The 20,980-nt window shown below is 42.8% G+C and overlaps 1 protein-coding gene across 1 annotated transcript; it reads right to left on the bottom strand.

The window, feature by feature from the left end:
• Nucleotides 1-17,778: 17,778 nt before the first annotated feature.
• On the bottom strand, nt 17,779-20,682 carry NEUROD6 (neuronal differentiation 6). The gene is made up of 2 exons (XM_019726207.2): nt 20,543-20,682; nt 17,779-19,238 (listed from the first exon to the last, which is right to left on the bottom strand). The coding sequence occupies exon 2, from the start codon at nt 19,215-19,217 to the stop codon at nt 18,204-18,206; it is 1,014 nt and encodes a 337-aa protein (XP_019581766.1). The 5' UTR covers nt 19,218-19,238; nt 20,543-20,682; the 3' UTR covers nt 17,779-18,203.
• Nucleotides 20,683-20,980: the final 298 nt, after the last annotated feature.

Raw genomic sequence — 20,980 nt, forward strand, 5'->3', positions numbered from 1 at the left:
TCGAGGCCACACAGATGATATGCAAGGGAGCTGGGATTTGTATCCATGTGGAATGAATCGAGAGTCCATGCTTGTGTAACCCCTTGCTTTACATTATTGAACTAATTCAGCTCATTTACGGACTTGAAAGAAAATAAAGCACATTTCTATTTAACTACCTGTAAGTCAAATATTTTTCTTTTTAGTTTATATTGACTTTTTCCTTGTATTTGCCTGACTATATTGGCTTTTACTCAATGTTCATACCTTCGCTTATATTGACTTTTTCCTTCTATCAGTCTGAATATATTGACACTTACTCCATGTGCATACCTTCTAATGTGATTTGAAGAATTCCTTCCCTATCCCTTTAAGCTCTCTGGTTGTCACTCTGCCTTTCTGGACCTTAATTCCACCTGTAAGGCTTGGAGCTTATATGATTGGGGAGGGGGTAACATGGAAGACATTTAACAAAAAGCATGCAAAATGAAAAATACGAAATTAAGTCCAAAATGAATACTTACTTATGGTGAAAAAAGAAAACACAACACAGTGCAGATGTTTAAGAAGCTGGAAAATAATAATATTAAGAAATCCAGAAATCACACACACATACATCATATTTTTAGTAGTTAACTGGTTGACAACTTAAAAATACCTTTCCCCCTACACGTTTTAGCTACATAATTGTCAATCGTCTCTTCATATAACAACAATTCGGTAATACAATTTTTAATAGAGTAGAAAACTAAGCCAGTCTTTCCTCTACTGTAGTTGTTCACGATATCACTTTTTTTTAATGGCCCATTATTTTTATCCAAATTTTGTGGGTGTGTTTACAAATGAATTTAATGATTAGCAAAAAGGACATATTTCAAGTAAGTTAAAATCAAGATTTCATAATTTCACACTTACTTTATTGAATATTCTAAAGTGTCTTTACACATGGCAGTAAAACTGGTATCCTTTTAGCTCTATCAAATGTGTCATTGCATCAGAAAAAGGGGGAAAGTGCATGGTGCTTTTATACTTGGATATGCTGCCTTATCAGGTACATTCCGGACAGGAGACAACTTTCATTCGGACAGACCTGGATAACACTGAAAGTTCCGCTTCTGATTATACGTATCTGATCATGGGGAGACTTCCCCACTGTCTAGCTTCTGGTTATTCCCCCCCCATTAGCACAATGCCAGGTACTATAGGACACCTTCTGTGATAACACGACCTCAGGTGCTCCCCTTCATTTTTCAGTTTAGGGTTAAGTCAGCATGGTTGGGCAGCAGGACTATTCCAGGAAGCCATTATTCCTATGTCTAGAGAGCCAGCAATAGTATGAAATGACTGCGAACCACACACATATACCCCAGGAACCCCAGACTAAATATATCCCCAAGTCAGCTTCCCTTAGCCGGGTCCCAAAATTTCATCTCTAGGAGGGGCCATGTGAGAGGGAAAGGCAGAGACACAGAGGGTCAAAGGCAGATGCCCTCCTTGAGTCTTTGCACACACCTTGGACCAAGCTCCAGGTGCCTCGGGCCCAGAATTCCCTTCCCAAATGGCTTTGGATCTGCTCCCTGGGCTGCTGACCTGTTGGGTCAGTCTTCACAGTGTGGACATGCTTACTCAGGCTCAACTAATAGCCAAGTGGGTTCAGGGGTGGGAAGAAAAGGGGGGGCAGGCTAGCACCTGGGAGCTGGCTTTCCCCACACTGCCAGGGTCCAAGGAGAAACTCCAAGGAGTTGGGTTAGTCTCAGTTTGAACTAGGCCTTCCCATTTACCAGTCAGGACAGGACAGATTTTATTTAATAATTAGCTAGCTTTACAACTTAGATGTTCTATGATGAATGCTCAGTACTTGTATTATCAGCACTAATAATGACAAATTTGCCAAATATTAAAACAAGCAAACAAAAGTTTAAAAGCCCAGTCTGGACGTCCAGTTTAGGGACTCTGGTGAGTCGAGAAAGTATTATACACCAGGACACCTGTCTGCTGAGAGTTGGAGGGACTTTGACAGTAACATTCAGGACTCCCAAGCTCCCCAAGTCTGTGGGACAGAGAAGGCACAACCAATTGCTGCCCCAGCTTCTGGAGAATGTACCTAATAAAGCAAGACACAGACCTTGGGGCCTGAGCAAGTGGAAGCACAGCTCGTGGCTCACAATGATGATAGGTGTAGAGTCACCATGGCTAAGACTGATAAAGGCCCCTAACGCTGCTGCTGAGGAAGGGGGCAAACCACAGAGATGGCACAGAGTAAGGCCACCTTCGGTTGGTGCAGTCAGGCGACCTATCTGTTTATGGTCATGTGGCCCGAAACTGTCATATTGGTAAAAAGAACTAGAAGAAAATGATTCTCTTTGGGAAGAAAGGAGCAGTAACGCTAAGCAGGACGGTGACTCTTTGCACACACCCCGTGAGTTTTGATTACACAGCTATTTAAAATTCGAAGCACTATTATTTGTGCCACATAACACTTCGAGAATGAGAGCTATAATTCGGACACATTACTAAGATGATAACCACGTAAATGATCACATACCTTCACAGCATTCTTGCACTGTTGTGAAGTATCTGTTGCCAGTCCCCTCTGAATCTAACCCTGAATCTGAGCCCTACCTGGGCTTGGACAGAAGGAATTGAAGTCCACAATTTCTAATCCTAAGAGGTTGTCCTGAGCGTCTGAGTTTTAGGAGAATCAGGACAGCAATCCTTGCTGATGATGGAAACTTCCACCTTTGGTTTTGTCTCTCGCCCTTATATTCTACTGTACCCCACTGTACACCCCATCTCTCCGCTGAAAGAGGAAACAGGCTTAGCGTTTTGTTCAGCTTTCAGATCCACGTGGGTTTCTGCCCCACATTGCTCGGGAAAAGCCGGAAGGGAGAGATCACAGCCCCACTAGGGCTCCTCAGTGTGATTCTCTCCTAATGATCCTTTTCCAATCAGAAGGGAGTCATTTTCCTCCACCTCATTATTTTCCTGCCTTGCTTTCTGCCCTTTGAAGCTGAGCTTTTCCCCCCATTAAAATACAACTAGGAAAGTGTTCTCACTAGTACTTTGTACTAATCTTGTAGTTTTATAGCCTGACCTCTGACCAACCTTTTGACATAAGTGGTTTCTTAAAGGGGCCATGCCTGCTTTTTCTAAACTTATTGAAAGACGTTAAAAAAGATTGTACTTGTTTCTGGGATCCCCCTTGGAGAAAATAATACACACAAAACAGTTGTCTTTTATTTTGCACCATCTAGATGTCAGATTCCACACAGTGTCCTGGATACTTGGTATTCAGAAACCAGGCAAGAAATTAGCATTTCAAACTGATGCTAAACACAAACTAGACTCATTCCCATCTTCTACACTAGGAATAGCACTTGACAAATGCATTTAAGGATTCAGTTAAACAAACCTTTACTGTGCACCGTTGTGTGCAGGATGCTGTGTTGAGTGCTGTCCCACGTACTATGTGAGTTAACAATACAACCAAGATTTACAATTTATTAAAGCATATGAAGGTCTAACAATTAAGTTCACGAACTTGTTGCAACAATGTTGCTGACCTTTTTTTGCTATCAGAGGAATTATTCATTATGAATTTGTACCAACTGGACAAACAGTTAACCAAGTTTACTATTTGGAAGTGCTGAAAAGGCTGCGTGAAAAAGTTAGACGACCTGAACTTTTCGCCAACAATTCTTGGCTCTTGCATCACGATGATGCACCAGCTCACATGGCACTGTCTGTGAGAGAGTTTTTAGCCAATAAACAAATAACTGTATTGGAAACCCTCCCTACTCACCTCATCTGGCCCCCAATGACTTCTTTCTTTACCTGAAGATAAAGAAAATATTGAAAGGAAGACATTATGATGACATTCACGACATCAAGGGTAATACAACAAAAGCTCTGATGGCTGTTCCAGAAAAAGAGGTCCAAAGTTTTTTTTGAAGGGTGGACTAGGTGCTGTCATCAATGCATAGCTTCCCAAGGGGAGTACTTTGAAGGTAACTGTAGTGATATTCAGCAATGAGGTATGAAGCACTTTTTCTAGAATGAGTTCACGAACTTAATTGTCAGAGCTTATATGGCTTTACGTGGACATATATGGCGTTATTAAAATTCGTAAAGTCAATAAATATAATAAAAGCAGATAATGGAGTAAATATCTCAGTCAAGAGAGAGATGGGAAATGCATGTTCAGATTGGGGAGGACAAAAGGAACCCACGATTCCAGTTTCCTTTCTTCTATTTCTTTTTTTCTAAGGTTTTCTTAACCAGTATCTTTCCTCAGCTCCAATGATAAGTCACCTGTACCTCTCAGGTCTCCTACCATTTTTCATGGTCTGAAGTCTATCTTCAAAATTGATAGATTACAGTTTGCAAACATCTTATGTGTTTAGGTTTTTATAGTAAAGCTTTCAAGGAAATATAGTCAGTCCTTAAAAGTCACGAAGCACAAATAAAATTATGGTACAGTGTTTCTAGGAAATAGATAAGCCATACTTGTCTTATCCTTAAAGCAAAATTTTGCCACTCCTTTATTAAAACAAGTAAATTTAGGCATCAGTAGCCGAACTTTTTGGGCAAAGCTATGGAAGGGCTGTGGAAGTGGTTTTTTAATTTAAATTCTGCCACTTGCTCACATGGTGAATTTGGGTGAATCACCTAACTTCTCTGCTTTTCTGTATCCGGGACTAATATTAATTACACTTATTTACCACAATATGTCAAGAGGGTTTTTGTTCTCATCCATGTAAAAATAACACATAAATGTATCATTCAGATGGAAGGTACCATTATTATAATAAGCTCTGGAATAAGCTCTTGGGTATAATTTGGTTCCTTTCACACTAATTGTTAACAGTTATCAAAGTTATATTTCTAATTTTCTTCACTGATCTTCATAGAATGTTTCTTTTCTAATTCCGCCACTTTTTCTGGCTCAGGATCAAACCATAGGAACCTTCCACAAAGATGTGTACCTTTATCTTAGTTTGAGAACAGAGACCCTCGGGAGTGGTTTCCCTCATTGAGCCCTACTTCCTTCCCTGGTGAGGGTATCGCTATCTGCTCCAAATAGCCTTCCTGTGGTCTCAGCTCCTGTTTTCCTTCCCTCTCCGCCAGCCACCCCTCCTGTATATAACAGAAGAAGAACGTGCAACTGCCAAATATAAAGTGGAGAAGCTAAACCTCTGTGACTACTTTTTTTCCTGAATCATAGTTTTCCCTTGTCAATGTAGCATTTGGAGATGGCAGTCAAAAAGAATCTGGCGAGACTTACAGAGTAAAATGTAGTGAGTTAATCACAGACTTCATCACGGTGGATGAAGAGATCCTTTCCAGGACAAATTCTGGAAGAAAAGTGGTTTTGAGTTGTCTGGTCTATTCCAGCAGCCTTCGTGGTAAAAATGGCTAAGGAAATGAAACACTAAAGGAAAACACAAGTGAGAGATACATTCTTTACTCTTTAGGCTTATTGGTCTCTTTTAGGCCTGAGACACGAAGCGCAGTTCTTGTGTTTATTTCTCAGCTAGAGTAATGCAAGTTGTGTATCACATTTCATTAGGAAACTTGAACTTTTCATGGAGGCATGAAATCCAGCCTATGAAGCGCACACGTCATATTATTCTGGCAGGATCATGAAGAGGGCTTAAGTCAGAACAGCTCTTATCTCAACTTTCTTAAATAAATCATATCGGTGTGTGTGTGTGTGTGTGTGTGTGTGTGTGTGTGTGTGTGTGTGTGCCTGCGTGTCTGCCCCTTGTCCTTCATCTTCTAAGGTAATAAAACAGTGAAAAGAAGAAGGAATTGGGAACCAGAAAGGTTAGAAGAATCTTGGCTAGTATTAGCGATTGGGTGCTTTTTGTTTTTTTCTATCACTAAATCTCTATGTAACTGTAAGCCTATAGATTTAAAAATGTATTTGTCTAATATGATAAAAATAAAAAAATCAACCCAATCTTGAATTCCATAGTTTGAAAGCCAATGCTTCACACTTTGGTTAGGCCAAGTGCCCCTGACTGACATGCTGGCCTATTCTGTAAATGATTCAATGGAGTGACCCGAGACCTAAAATTGAAGCCATATGGAAACTTACTGTGCATATTAAATTGTGTGTAGCAGTGTTAACAGCATCTTGATTTGTGGCTGCAAGTAATAAATGAATTATATTAATTTTGTAGCTGCAAGCTAATTTCTCCAGAATTACTTTTTAATAACCAAGCATCATGTTCGCTGGTAAGATTTAAATACATTTAGGAACAAATTTGTAGACTTTTAAGTAATGCTCGATTATCATTTTGAAAGCTTAAGAGTTCATTTACTATTTCCCCTAACACTACAGTTTTGAGAGAAAATAATTTAGCTCCAACTGGATAACTTCATTGATAAACAACGGGTGTGCTGTGACCCAGTAGCACACCCAGTCCTACTACAGCCAGGTGGAAACTGAATTGTTGCGAGTATTTTTTCCCTCTATTTTGTAGGTGATTTGTCTTTATCATATAACTGATGATTTTCTCTTCCCTGCTGGATTGAAACTAATCATGCTTTCATGCCAGCACAAAACTTTGAAAATTACGGTTGGCCGTCTTAAGTGCAGCTATTTGGTTCCGTGGCAGAGAATGCGGATTCTGGAGAAACTCCCTTGGAATGGAATGAATTTTCATCCCACCACTTATCAACTGTGTGACCCTAGGCTAGTTTTTGTGCCTCAGTTTCCCGAGGGGGCTGATGATGGTATGTTCCCCACAGGTGGTTGGGAGGGTTCAGTGAGGAAGTACACATGGTATGCTTAGGTAAGACCTGCCTGGAAGACGCCTCATGAAATGTGAGCTAAATGATTCTCTGGGGGAGAGCGAGGTTCACATGGAAGATGTGAGGTTGATCAGCCCAATCTGGGTTGAATTCCAGGTCCACCCTTACTGCTCTTGGACAATAAATGAGCTTAGACAAGTTGCTTCACTGCTTTGAACCTCAGTGTTTTGTCTGTAAAACGGCATTTTCATAGCAAACCCATCTCCCTGCACTGTTGGGAGGAACGCATGAAATGAAATGTGAAGCAGTCTCACACCGTGCTGGGCGTGTAATAGTTTCAATAAATACTCACGAATATTCATTTCCTTTCTCTTTCAGGGGATGCAGTCTCCTCTCTCTTATTTGGGGTGGAGGTAGGGGGTGCAGCTAATCCAATGACCTATTTCCCTCCCGTCTTCGTCTTTTTAGGCTCCATGTCAAAGGGGACTTCTGACTGTAGGGAAGAGTGGTGTGAAAAATCTACACTCACAGACGAGAAATGTTCATATATGACTTTTAAAATATATTACATTGTTTTGGTTACAAATTTTTTCCTAGCACTGTCTGATATTGAATAATATTAAAATTAGTTTGCCTTCCCTGAACAAGCAATGAAAGAAGGGAACAGAAGAAGGAAAACTAGCTTGTACTTGAAAAAACATCACCCTGCGTAATGTGTCCGAGGGTAGTGTGGTCAGCATCACCAAACATGTCCAGCTCCTTTACAGACAATAAGAATAACCATCATTTATTGAGCACTCACTATGCGCCACACCTGCTGAGTGATTTACTGTCATATCCAATTTAATCTTTCCCTGTTCCTAAAGGCCAATATTTTGTCATTATTATATCTTCCATGCCTAGGGCAGTATCTGAACAATAGTGCTTCAGTAATAGACGTTTGCTGAGTGAATGGGTGCTCTTGGTTATTCAGGCCCCCAGAGAGCAGAGAGCAGGCATCACAGCCAGCCTGCTCATACCATGCCCACGCTCCCCTGGCACACGTCCCAGCAGCTGGTACCGGCTGGTACTCCTGAGCAGCCTATTACCTGGGTGGAGGACACACAGGCATCCTCACTACACCTGCGAATGAGATCGGGGAGCTTGCCTCTTCCTACCTCACTGTAGCCTCACTGCCCAGAACAGGGAAGGACGGGTGACAGCAGGGACTCAATATGTAACTGTTGCATGGACAACTCCTCTCATTGGCTCCTCCTCTTTTCTCCCCTTGTGGAGACAGAAAAATGTGAAGGCAAAACACATTTTGAGGTTGTATAGAAGGCATGGAGCCATTGCCAAGCTCTTGTCCTAGTGTTTTGTAAGGAAGGTTGGTAATATTTCTACCTGTCTCTTCATTGGCCATTGAGCCACAAACCAATTGAGGCTTTCAGGCTTCTGTCTGTAGAGGCCTGGAATATCCAACTAGGAAAGTGAGAAGTTGTCGTATTTTTCTTTTTCACCACAATTCTCCAGAGGGGGCTGCCTAGTCTCCATTTCTGCCTAGATCCTTTTTGATGTGACATAGGCTTTCCTTGCATAGTCACCCAATGGGAACCAAAATGTCTCAGTTTGCAACTCTCCACATGCAGTAGAGAATACAATTTTAAATACTGGTTGAGGTGTATCCCTTTTATTTTTCCAAGCCTGGGAGAGAATCTTGTAGAACATGCACAAAGACCAATTTTCCCATCAGGACAAGCCTGCAGTTCTAACTGCTACTCCATGGTACTTTTTTCAGACACTGCCATGAGACAGTCACCTTTAATGCTCTCAGGGTGACACCAAGTCTGGATTCCTCCACCACGGAATAGGAGTGACAGTTCCAGCCTGTGGTACACCAGGATGTCCTCAGTTATTCGTGTTGTGTCTTAACACACAAGCACAAAAACCCTTCGTGACTAATTTGGCTTCACCCATATTTTGAGAAGAAATGGAATATTCAGCAAGGGGACTATGAGAGGGGATGTATTTCAAAATTGTACCAGGAAGAATGGCAAGAGAGTTGGGGATCACTGCTCTCCAGTGACAAGTCCCAGGGTCTTCCTCATGTCTATCCAATTTTTGGACTAGAGCGCTCATTGCTCAAAGGCTGGAACGAAGAGCAGCCATTGAGTTTAGCAGATCACACACCTGTGGCCTTACCTGACCAATGCTGTTTCACAAAGGCTAGCGTGAGTCATGTCTTCACTTTTTTTCTTCTTACCACAAACACTACTGGGCACCTGGCATTCCTCCTCTTCCTTGCTCTATTCCCTTGTCTGCATCCGAATATCTTGCTGAGAGGTAAAAAGCTGTGAGATTCAGCTTAGGGTACTGCAGCTTTCCTTTCTCTAGCCTTTATCTGTCTCCTCCAAAGTGGTGTTCATTGTTTAGTGATGTTAAATACATCTGGTATTGGCGTCCCAGGAATGTGTGTGGACCAAGTAATGAAGTAGCCATGGATTCAGCAGGCGGAGGTGGAACCTGAGGACTGATATTCCAAAATGATTCCTGGGTCATTCTGATGCCCAGCAATACTTGGGAATCCCGACTGACAAATCCAGGATGTGACTAGATTCTTGCAGGCAATTCTGATAGGTCATTTGATCCTTTCTTTGGTTCTTACTTTATACTCCGACGTAAGGTCACTGAACTTACTGGGTTCCTCCTCCCCTGCCTAGTAGTAAAAGGATCCCGATTCCTTCCCCTCTTCTCCTCAGAGTTCTCATTGTAGTATTGCTCTTTTCAAACTCTGGAGAGAAAGAAGGTCCCTGACTTGTCACCTTGGCGATGGTTGCTACACTGTAAAAGTCATCCCTGGAAACTGGCAGGTGAGCGTGCAGGGGAATCTCACCTTTCATGTGACAGGGGCGGACCTAAGATATAACACAGCGCCGAAGCTTGGGTACAGGTGTCGGCAGAGCATGGCCTCTCTGGCTTTCTCCTACATTTCTTCCACCACAGGTATCTTCCAGATCAGTGGCTTTCCAACGCTGTTGACATTTGATGTCATTAAATATCTATTATTGTGTGTGTGTATATCTGAGGCAAAGTTTCAGATGAGCTAGTACTTATATTTACTATGTGTGAGGGGTGCTGCTTTTTATTCTGTTGAAAAAATACTGATTGAGTCCACCAGATTAACTTTGTGTCACGACGTGCTACCCGGATCTAACCTGCACTTTGGAAAATATTGTTGTTCATATTGTTTGGATTTAGCAGGAGGTTTATATGTGTATGCCACAGTAGTAATAGAAATAATAGCGGGTTTCATCAGTTGCCTGCTTACTTTGAGTCAGGAAGTGGGCTATGTATTCTTCAAAATAACTGCTTTTTATCTTCACAGCTCTATGACATATGTGTTATTATTCCCATCTTAAAGGTGAAACTCTGAACATTACCCTGGTACTCAGTGCCAGTTACTGTTGGATATGAAAGGCCCATGATGCTGTGCCTTTGAATTGAGGTTATTCTGCAATGAAACTAGAGCTCATATCCTTAATTGCAATCAATAAATCCAGAACTTAATGAGAGACAAGAAGAGAATTCCGCATTGCCACTGGTCACATGTAGCGTACAGTCTAGCCATATCTCTAAGTTAAATAAGCAATCCATGACCTCAATAAGATTTTGAATGTAAGATAATATTCAGGCGGTGAAAATGTAGTTGACAGCTATGTGATTGAAACAACAAAGCTGTGATTTCCAAACAGCATGATGCCCCCCCCCCCCCATAGATTACAGCGACCTGGGAGGCTCCATAGAGGAGGAAGCTTGGAAACACATATGAATTTGAGAAGGTTGAGAATAGAAATGCAGACACCTTCAACAGCTGCAGCAGTGCAAGACACAGGCAGACAGGCGAGCAGCAAACAGGTTCAGCCTCAGGGCTGTTTTCCTGCAGAACAGAGGTGGTGGGACCTTGTTCCTCAGACAGCTCCGGAGCTGGGGTAGGGGTGTGTGTGTGGCTTCCTCACTCTCTACACTCGTCTTCACCAGGACCACTAAATTGTCATGTGCACACCAACAGCTAAACTCCTATTTGAACAAGCATACTGATGCTTACAACCAGGGCAGTACTGTGATGAAATGAGATATCAAGTTGGAAAAGTGAACTAGAGATGCCGTATGTCAGTCTTGGGTGCCGACTAAGGGATGGAAGTCTGAGGCCTGGCTTTGTCCAGCTACGTCCGTTGGTACTGTGCCCGTGGCCAAGTGACACCATTTTACTGATTCTGTCCCCAGAAAAATAAGGATCGTAGGATTATTCCCTCGGGATGAAGTTCCTAGGACTGAAAAAGGTGAATATGTGAAAACTGTGATGTAAATTCTAAAGTGCTATGTGAGGTCAGCTGTTGTTTTTAATTTAAATATGGATTTAGAGAAATGAAAATTAAAATGCATTTTATCTTTTATCACATAGTAAATGAGAACCATGAAAGGTGTTACTCCCAGGGGTTGGTGTGGTGAAGTAGTTTAGGAAGATTAATCTGGCCATGGGTAGAGGACTGGAAGGGGCAGGGTGAAACGGGAGTGATTAGTATTGGTCTAGGTGTGAAACAATAGTGGGAAACTTGGAGACTAACTTGGAAGAGCAATGACCAGAAGGAAAATAGAATATGAGAAACAGTTAATGTTTTTTTTCCTACAAAATGCTATTCATAGTCACGATCTCATTTAATCAAAGAAAACTCAGAAACTGTATCCACAGGAAGTGGCAGGGATCTTCTGGATAGGGTTGGCCGGCAGGGGTAGTGTTTGCAGAGTGTTTCATTATAGACACGCTGAGTATTAGAGGGCAGTGGGATATAAAAGTGAAGATGTTTGGTGGGCGGAAGTTCAGATCCGGAAGTCAGTCCTCCTGGAGAGCAAACAGGAAAAAACGAAGTGTGATCTGCAAGTTGATCACATCTTGCAGAGATGTTGCATCTCTTCAGAGGTGCAGAGGGCTGAGTGCTGAGGAAAGCTGAGCGGAGGAAGACAAGCTGGCAATGGAGACAGAAGAAGAGTTAACAAAGTATGAGGAGACCAGCAAGAGCTTGCCAGGGCAGGGCAGCCAGAGAGAGAGGGAGAGCAAAGAGAATACAACCGAAGAAAAGTCACTTGACTTCAGTGACTTGTGTTACTTCTTATGATCTTTATTTGACCAGAAACTGAGAATCTGCAAAGTCCTGTCACCTGCCCATGGGCACAAAGCTCACAGAAAACACTCTGGACAAAGTTGGGCCCTCAGACTTACATCCTCCCACATCCCGACGCCCAGGATCTTGTACAATGAGATCTCTAGTCAACTTTGGCAACCTGATATCCCAATTCTTTTTATGAGTGGTTATATGCTCTTTTTTTTTAAAGATCACTGTGTGTTGTTCAAATTATATCTTAGGAGTTAGAGTAAACATGGAAACATGGGCAGCCTCAGATGGATGGAGGAAGGGCTACAGCAGATCAAAGAGAGAAGGTATAGGAGAAGGAGACATTCTGGATCAAGTACTTGGACTAAGAAGGAAAAAGAGCAAGAGGCTAGGTGGGCTTTAGGATGAAGAAAGGTGTTTTGCTGTTGTTGTTTTGGTTTGGTTCTCCAATTTGGGAAGGAAGCCTTAACTACTTAGCTTGTTCTTGCCTAGGTTAGGACATGCTATATATTTTAGTACGAGTGGACAGGGTATAGATCCCCCTGTTCTTATGCTCCTGGTACATAGCCCAAAGGAAGAACTTGAACCTTGTCCTAATTTGAGTTTCTGTTGGGAATCTGATAAAGAAATAGAGCCCCTATTGGAGATGGAGGATACCTCACAAATAGGGAAATCAGATGCAATGAGGCCAACTCAGAACAGGGTCTGAGGGGAGATAAGCTGTAGTAGCTTTGGCTATAGCATGAGGTGATGCTTGAACCCAGCCTGACCCAGTTCTCTGGGGTGGCTGGGGGCCCTGTCACCAGCAGGGCTGAGTGGTTAAAGCAAAAGACCCTTATCAGGAGCTCAGGCACTCTGCCTTCTCTGTGAAAGATGAACATGTTTTTCCTTATAGGCTAGAGACCCAGAGAAAGGTGAGGAGAGAGAAAGCAGTGTCCAGGGGAGAGTAGAGATGCCCACAGAGTGATGGAGGTCAAAGGTGAGTGAGTGCCACCAGGTGGGCTGCTGGAGTATGAGGTCTGGCAATTAGGTTCATAAACTTTGTTGCAAAGATGTGGCTAACATTTTTTTGACATCAGAGGGATTATTCACTAAGAATTTGTACCAACTGGACAAACAGTTAACCAAATTTACTATTTGGAAGTGCTGAAAAGACTGTGTGAAAAAGTTAGATGACCTGAACTTTTCGCCAATTCATGGCTCTTACATCACGACAATGCACTAGCTCACATGGCACTGTCTGTGAGGGAGTTTTTAGCCAGTAAACAAATAACTGTATTGGAACACCCTCCCTACTCACCTCATCTGGCTCCCAATGACTTCTTTCTTTATTTGAAAATAAAGGAAATATTGAAAGGTAGACGTTTTGGTGACATTCAGGACATCAAGGGTAATACGATGACAGCTCTGATGGCCCTTCCAGAAAAAGAATTCCAAAATTGCTTTGAAGGGTGGACTAGGTGCATAGCTTCCCAAGGGGAGAACTTCAAAGGTGACCATAGTGATGTTCAGCCATGAGGTATGCAGCACTTTTTCTAGGATGAGTTCGCGAACTTAATTGTCAGACCTCAGCGCTCATCAGCCACATGATGCTTTGCTGGAGGTGGCATCAGCATGAGGACCGTGGGCATGGAGATATGACTGAGAAACAGCACAGGTAGCCCCAGGAATGAGAGATGAAACCCTCTCCTTCCATCTTTCAAGGCACAGAGAGCAAGAAGCCTGAGGTCACACATTTTGCAGGTGGGAAAGGAGGACTGGACTTAAAAGCAAACCTTATTTAGCATCTACAGCTTGGGGAGCCTAAGACCATTTGGTAACACAAATGTATGTAATCAGTGGAGAAAGAGGTATTAGAAACGGCAAAAAGAATCCTTGGAAAAAGTATAAGATCTCAGAGAGGAGAGAAAGGATTAGTAGAAAGCCAAGTTAAAGGCTTTGGTTTTGGAAAGAGCTAAGCAAACCTGGCCACACACAACTAGGAAGGGAAAATACACAGAACGACGGGGCTCACTGTACTATAAAGAAAATGAGCTAAGACAATCTCTTGTCTGGCAGACTGGACCTTCTGGGTAAGGCAGGTGGTGCTATGCGCAGAACGTAAATGTCATGTTGGAGGCAAAGGGCGATGCAGTGGGGGGAAGGAAAGATCAGTGTGGTCCAAGACAATCCCATGGGGGCATTGAGGAAGGGTGGATGGACTGCCGCAGTGGTCCTGTTGAATTTAATATGTAGTGTGTCCCATTGGCACACAGATGGGAGACGTGCCCTAGAACAACATTTGCCACCTAAACTGTCATGAGGGATTTTAAAACAATTAAAAACTTTATTGAGAACCTATGATGTGCAAGGCAGAGTGCCCAAGGTGGTCCACAGGGTGTACGAGGTCCAAGCTCTTGAGGAGTCAGAGTCTAGAAAGGGAGGCACGGCAGAGATTGCTAGATGCCCAACAGACATCCATTTTATCCTTCTTTCTTACTTTCAAGACATGATTTTATTCTAGGTGGCAATATGCTCTGATAATGAAGGATATATTTTCCAGCTTCTCATCAATCTAGAGGTGGTCAGTGAACTATAAGTCAGTGGCTGGGGTTTCAAAAAATAATATCTAAAGGGGTCTTTTCAAGTGGGTGGGACACACTTTTGCTCCCCCGCCCCCTTTTCTTCTTCTTCACTGGAATTAGGACACAATGGCTAGAACCCCAGCAGCCATCTTGGGCCATGAAGTGAATTTGAGAATGGAAGCCCAGCACTAAGGTTAGTGGAGTAGAAAAGTAAAAGCAGCATAGGCCTCTGGTGTCTCTGAACAGCCATACAAGTCCTACACCTCCTACCATTTATTTTTTATGTGAGAGAGAAATACATCTTTATTTTGTTGAGTTCACTTACATAGAATATATATACATTCTAATTCTGCTCAATGAGAAAGGACAAACATTTGAGAAGTTAAATATAAGATCCACATAATTCAACTCAAAAGAAGAGCTGCCTAATCAATTTGAAAAACAATAATTATTAAAAGGGTTCAGAAGAGAGAAAGACATTTCATCTTTCATGCTGGAGGTGAGGGAAGTATGAGGTAGGGAAAGGTACCAAGGAAGTAAGGTACCATGGTCTTGAGCCTTTTGGGTGCCGTATAGACTCTCACTGAGGCTGCAGTAAGAGGTTTGTGGTGGGGCAGTGTTTTGACCCAAATCTGACTCCAAGCCTTCCTGATCCTGCTCTCTACACTGTACCCTTTCCCCTGGCATTGGAGTGGTACCTTGAAAGGTAAGATTCTGCCATGCATGGCATCTGTGATGGTATATGAGTGAGCAGGTCATATGATTTCTCAAGATTGCAGTCCACAGGGAACAGGGAGGGACCTACTGAGGAAGAAAAGCGACACTCTGCCCTTGGTGAGTCTAACGGAGGCCAGGTGGTGATTCCCACGCCAGGAGTCCTCAGTGGGATCCAAGGATGATTAAGCCACAGAGCTCAATCCCACTCACCCGACTCACACACAACATAGTATCCCAGATTCCAGCAGTTCACCGAAGGAGAGAGCATGCATCAGATTTGTGCATCCAAATATGGAAGAAATTTCATAATCTCTGGGGTCTGTGCCCGAAAACCCCACTCTTTTGCTTGGGTTCCTAGGGAACAAAGCTCTGAGATAAGACGCTCCTTCTGCACGGCTGCTTCTTTCCCAGACATCCAGCCAGCTGCTTTTTTCTTAGCTCTCCCATATTGCCAAAAGGGAGCCGGGAGAATGCATCTTCTGTTGCAATTTCTAGTTCCAACATGAATTTGTTTGTGACCCTGGAAAGCCTATGCGGATTTCAAAGGCTGTCTGGATCAACAAGACACTGAGCAGGCACGATGCTGTTCTCAGTAGGTCATTGGGTCACCTTGAAGCAAGGGTAGGGGAGACCACACCTATTCCGTTAGTGACTAAACAGAACTGCCTTAATTTTTTTTTAAGTCCCATTCTTCAAGTTCTTGGCCCTTCTTCACTTTTCAGTCTTTGCTGAGGTGGGGAAAGCAGTGATCAGACTCTTAGTATCTGAGGGGACTTAAAGATGCCCAGCAAACCTGGACACAGTCCCAGGGAGGGCAGGTTCTGTGCTCCTCTGAGGAAGCCAGCACGAGTCACTCCTGTGTCAGAGACAGAGAGGGGATGGACGGCTCTACCTTCGGAGAACTTCTCTCCACCTCTGGAGGGCACACGTCCTCCTCTTTCCCGGACCGCTTTGCCCTAGCCCTCCTGGGATCTGACAGAACAGGTGCCAACACACCCGCTTAGAAGGGCACGTTTATGACCCTCTGCGTCTTGCTCCGGCAGCTGCACTGCACCGTTTGGGTCCGAGCGCGGCTGCCGTGCGCGCCCAAAGCCCTGGCGATCCGATGGGGGAGCTGAAGGGACGCTACCCCAAGGCCTCCCGGCAGCGGCTCAGGAAGTCCCACAAGCCTTGGGAGGGGCAGAATAGGGGCAGCTCTTAGGGAATTTGGGCAAACTGGAGCAGCCGCCGCTGCGTCGCCCCCATTGCAGCAGACGGGGCAGGTGAAGGGGCGACCCCTGGTCCCGCCTCTCGAGGCCTGGCTCCCAAGAGGTCACCTTCTTCGCAGTTCAGGGCAGGGTATCTGGGGCCAGCCCACTCTCCAGACCTTGCTGACCTTTGCTGTCTGGGTGAGGTCGGCACGCAAGCCCGGGGCCCCGAGGCGCCCACTGCGGGCGGGACACAGCCAGTGCAGCCTGTGGCTTTGGCCCCTGGGACAACTGCGAGGGGGCGGTAGCTGCCTCCTTCCACTCCCGAGTCACCCGCGAGGCGCCCTCGGGCCTGTGCCGCCAGGAGCGGAGGCCGCCGGGCTCACGAGTGAGCAATGGTGGCCCCGCTGCGGTGCGCGGACCCCTTGCCCAGGCCCACCCATATCTGCTCCTTCCTGCTACCGCTGGACCCATTTCTGCTGCCCTCACAAGCCTTTGCAGCTGTTCCCATCCTCCCCCTGGGAGGCAAACCTGCGCAAGAGGGCATCTGAGCAAGGTCATTGCCACCTTGTGTTTTATTCTAGAAGGGGCTCAGTTCTCCTTAAGAGGTTGAGCTCCCCAGGCGCTATTCAAGTAGGGTTTGGGTGGCCTTTTGTCGGGAAACTTTTAATCACACAGAATTTAGCCTTTAATCGGCCAGACATTTAAACGGCACAGAGTCAAACCTTCCATTTTTAACATCCACTCTGGTGTTTGTTGGAAATTTGCCACCAAATTTTGACTCAGGCTGAAGGTTACCAGGATTTATCATTGTTTCCCCAGGATGTTGAACCCTCATGGGTACCTCTTCTTTCATTTATGATACTTAAAAAAATTCTGGTAAGCGCTTTGGCCATTTTGTTTAAGAAAATTGTTTTATCCCGTATGGTTTTGAAATCCAGAAATATTTCTGAAATGAGGAGGAGGGAGTTTTGGAGACAGAAAGCAGCTGTGTACCAGGAAATAATAAGTACCATGCAGAAATATCACAGCTAATAGATGTCCTTTATGAGTGTAAATATCTATGTTTAATTGCTTTAAAAATGTGGGGTGGAAAAACACAATTATACATTGTGATAACAAGCCTGTACAGTTAATTTCTGAACAATACAAACAACTGCTGAAAATGTTTTCTTTATGATTGCAATAATTGTTCCAAAATTATGACACCACCTACCCAAATATCATGTTGCCCCATCTGCAAATACTTGAAGAGGAAGAGTTACCGATTGAATGCATTTAGATTTGTCCTTAATAAAAAGAAAATTGCATAGCTTTTTATATTGTTGCATATCCTCAAGTGCACCTTCCAATATCATTGTCAGCTTAGTGTCATTCTCGATATTTTAAATTTCCAATTTTTCAGAGATACATAATATATAATTCCTAATCGTTATAAACACATCATTTTATTCATCTGATTTTAACAACATGCATTTTTTATAATTACTGTACAACTGAAATAGACATTGAGTTATGCTGTGTGCATGTCTTTATTCAACAGTATATTCTTAGACACCTTGTTCCAACAAAGTAACTGAATTTAAAAGAAAAGAAAACAAGAAAAAAATATCGTTCCAGTAGAAACAGAATCACAGTGCTTACAGACAAAAGGAAAGGAAAAGAAGTTCTCATATGAAAAGAGATTTATTATTACATAGAAAATTCTCACAATAGTTGAAACACACTTCAGAAACTAGTAAACACCTTAGATAGAGTTGTGCCAATTACTCAGCCCACAAGCATCTGCTTTGTCTTAATTAGACGGGGGGGAGGTGAATGACCACTGTTTATTTTCATTTTCCTCATTAATTATGAAAAACTGCATTTAATTCATCTTGCATGGTGAGAGATTGGCTGCGCAGATGTAAGTCGTAAGGGAAGTGGCTGTCGGTGGGCAACCTGAACATGGCACCCTGCCCAAGGGGACCCCTGGGTGGCACTGCACAGTAATGCATGCCATAATTGTAATTTTTGCCATAGTCCAAGGTTTCTTCTTGCTTCAGGGAAAAAATCCCATTATAGTTAATTGGGGGAGGACTTAAGGGACCTTCAAACTGAGGGCTGGCACACTCAGGGGAAGTGCTTTCATAGAAGGATTCATACGCACTGCAATAATTGTAGGGTTTCATGGACTTAGAATTATCAAGAGTTCCGTGCCCTGGGGGAGTGGTGAGCTCAGGGCTGTGATAGGGTGGGTAGAAAGTGGAGTAGGGTGACCTTGTGTGATGAGCAGCCTCCCCACCCTGACCCATCAGGAAGCTCCTGGCGTTGAGCTGCAAGCATCCTGCCACTAAGTTTGTAGTTGGCTGGGAAAGACCTTTGCATAAGTTTTGGACGAACGTGAGCAGATCAGGTCTCTTGCCGATTCTCAGAATTTCAGAAAGTGCCCAGATATAGTTTTTGGCCAGTCGCAAAGTTTCTATTTTGGACAGTTTTTGGGTTTTAGAATAACAGGGGACCACTTTTCTTAAATTGTCCAGAGCGTCGTTGAGGCCGTGCATCCTGTTCCTCTCTCGAGCATTCGCTTCCTGTCTCCTGAACTTGACCCTCTCTAGTCGGAGCTTGGTCGTCTTTTTTTTTCTAAGACCCCTCCTTCTGGGCAACCCATTTTCATCTTCCTCTTCCCTGTCTTCCTCCTCTTCTTCTTTCTCCGTTTCTTCTCCAGGGGCCCTTTTGATGCTCTTGCCTCGAAGGACAATCTGTTTGGAAAAGCTTTCCGGTTTCTTAATTTGCTTCTGGTCCTCGCATTCTCTAGAAAACTTTCTGCACATCTGGGATTCTGGCATTACAACAGACTCATCAAACGGTAGCGTTAACATGGTTCTCTAATCTTAAGTTACCTGAAAAAATGCCAGCACAATATTTAAAGTGTTTTCATTTTGGAAGTTTACATACTTAAAACATATTTAATGACTTAATCATAAAAATACAAAAATGTGTGTAAAAGGTTGATTCCTGGACTAATTTTTTTTTTTTTACATTAAATACAATTTTGAGTTTGAACAGGCTAGTAATTATAACAAACATTGACACACGCCATAGTATTAATTTATACAGGCAAATTATCAAAAGAAAATAAAACATGAGACCACCACCATTCCATTACTTTTTGATTTTTTTACACATTTTTAAATACACAGAAAGAACTGTAGCAATCAAGAAAATGCAAAACATCATATAGCAATGCAGAATTTCATTAGTTCTAATTCCCCTGAGTAGAAAATGAAAAGAGACACCAGTTTTTAAAACAAAAAGTGTTATCTCTCTATTAGCTGACAAATTTGTGTGTGTGTGTATTTTAAAAAGCTTTAAATTTATTTGCTGTATTTTGTAACTGTGAATTTAGATAAGTGGCTGTTGGAATATACAAATTTAAAGAAAAAATAGTCAGAGACAATATTTTAAAACTGATTTCTTTCTGATGAGTAAAGAAAATGTAAAAGAGCACTATTCTCCCATCCTTCACACAAAAAAAGAGGGTGAGAGGAGGATTAGGCTAATTTGGGATAAACTCCATAAATAAATTAAAAAAATAAAAATCACTGGCTTTTTTTTTAAATCAAAGAAAATCTTGAGACTGCTTTTACGTTCACATTTTTTCTACATGGAATTGTCTGTTTACTGCTGTTCAAATTATCCAGGACAAAAAAAACACTCTCGTAGTGTTTTTGTTCTATGAGCCACAGAAGTCTCCCTCTAGCTAATATCTGACAGGAACGGTCCAAGGATTCTGACTGCAATTGTGCACGTGTGTTCAGAATCCCGAATGAAAGGGTAAAAGAATTTGTGTTTCAAATACAATTTTGGCTTTCGTTTGGTGAAGCAGCAAGTATTTTCAGCTAAAGTCTTCAAACAAATAAGCACGTTAAAACAGAGACTTTTCAATTTAACAATCTCCAGCCCCCTCAACACACACACACACACACACACACACACACACACACAAACTCTTAGTACTGTCCACATACTTTCAGTGTTACATAATAGCAGTGAAAGTATGTGATAATTGCATCATAAGAATGAAATATGATAAGAACTTAGAGATGGCAAAGAGCATATAAATACTAGAAGACAGTGACACTGTATCTTTAAATACTTGCATGCAAAGCCAGCATCAATTGAAGTATATCTTTATTTATATTACCTTAGGTTTTAATTTCATTCAATAATCAGTTTTCATTTTGGATCTTCCAAATCTTTTCAGGCTGAGTGTCGCATCGTCTCCTGGAGTCTCTAGATCTGTGTATATCTGCACTATCTCATTGATCTCTAAAAAGTGACATTGATGCCAACTGCCAGAGCTGGTACCCATGCCATCTGCTAGTGACGTCACAGGGCAGAGAAAACCATGTGATCCTCTCTCTTGGGACCTTCATTCTGCACTGATCATCTGGCATCCCAGTAAGTGGGTACCAGCATTCATGCATCAACACAGAAGGTTAGACTGATAGGAAAAAAATCTGCACCAGCACTTCACATACAGTAGGTGCATTTCTCCTCGAGCTGCTCCGGCTTCACGGGCAATCTGTAGGAAGAGCTGTGTTAGTGTTTAGTTTTGCCCTGCCAACGGTGCCACTATTAG

The sequence above is a fragment of the Rhinolophus sinicus genome, linkage group LG09, assembly GCF_036562045.2.
Source record: "Rhinolophus sinicus isolate RSC01 linkage group LG09, ASM3656204v1, whole genome shotgun sequence".
Lineage (NCBI taxonomy): Eukaryota > Metazoa > Chordata > Mammalia > Chiroptera > Rhinolophidae > Rhinolophus > Rhinolophus sinicus.

What these genes read in the sequence shown, in the direction of transcription:
- NEUROD6 (XM_019726207.2), bottom strand. Translation starts at nt 19,217, where the DNA reads ATGTTAACGCTACCGTTTGATGAGTCTGTTGTAATGCCAGAATCCCAG.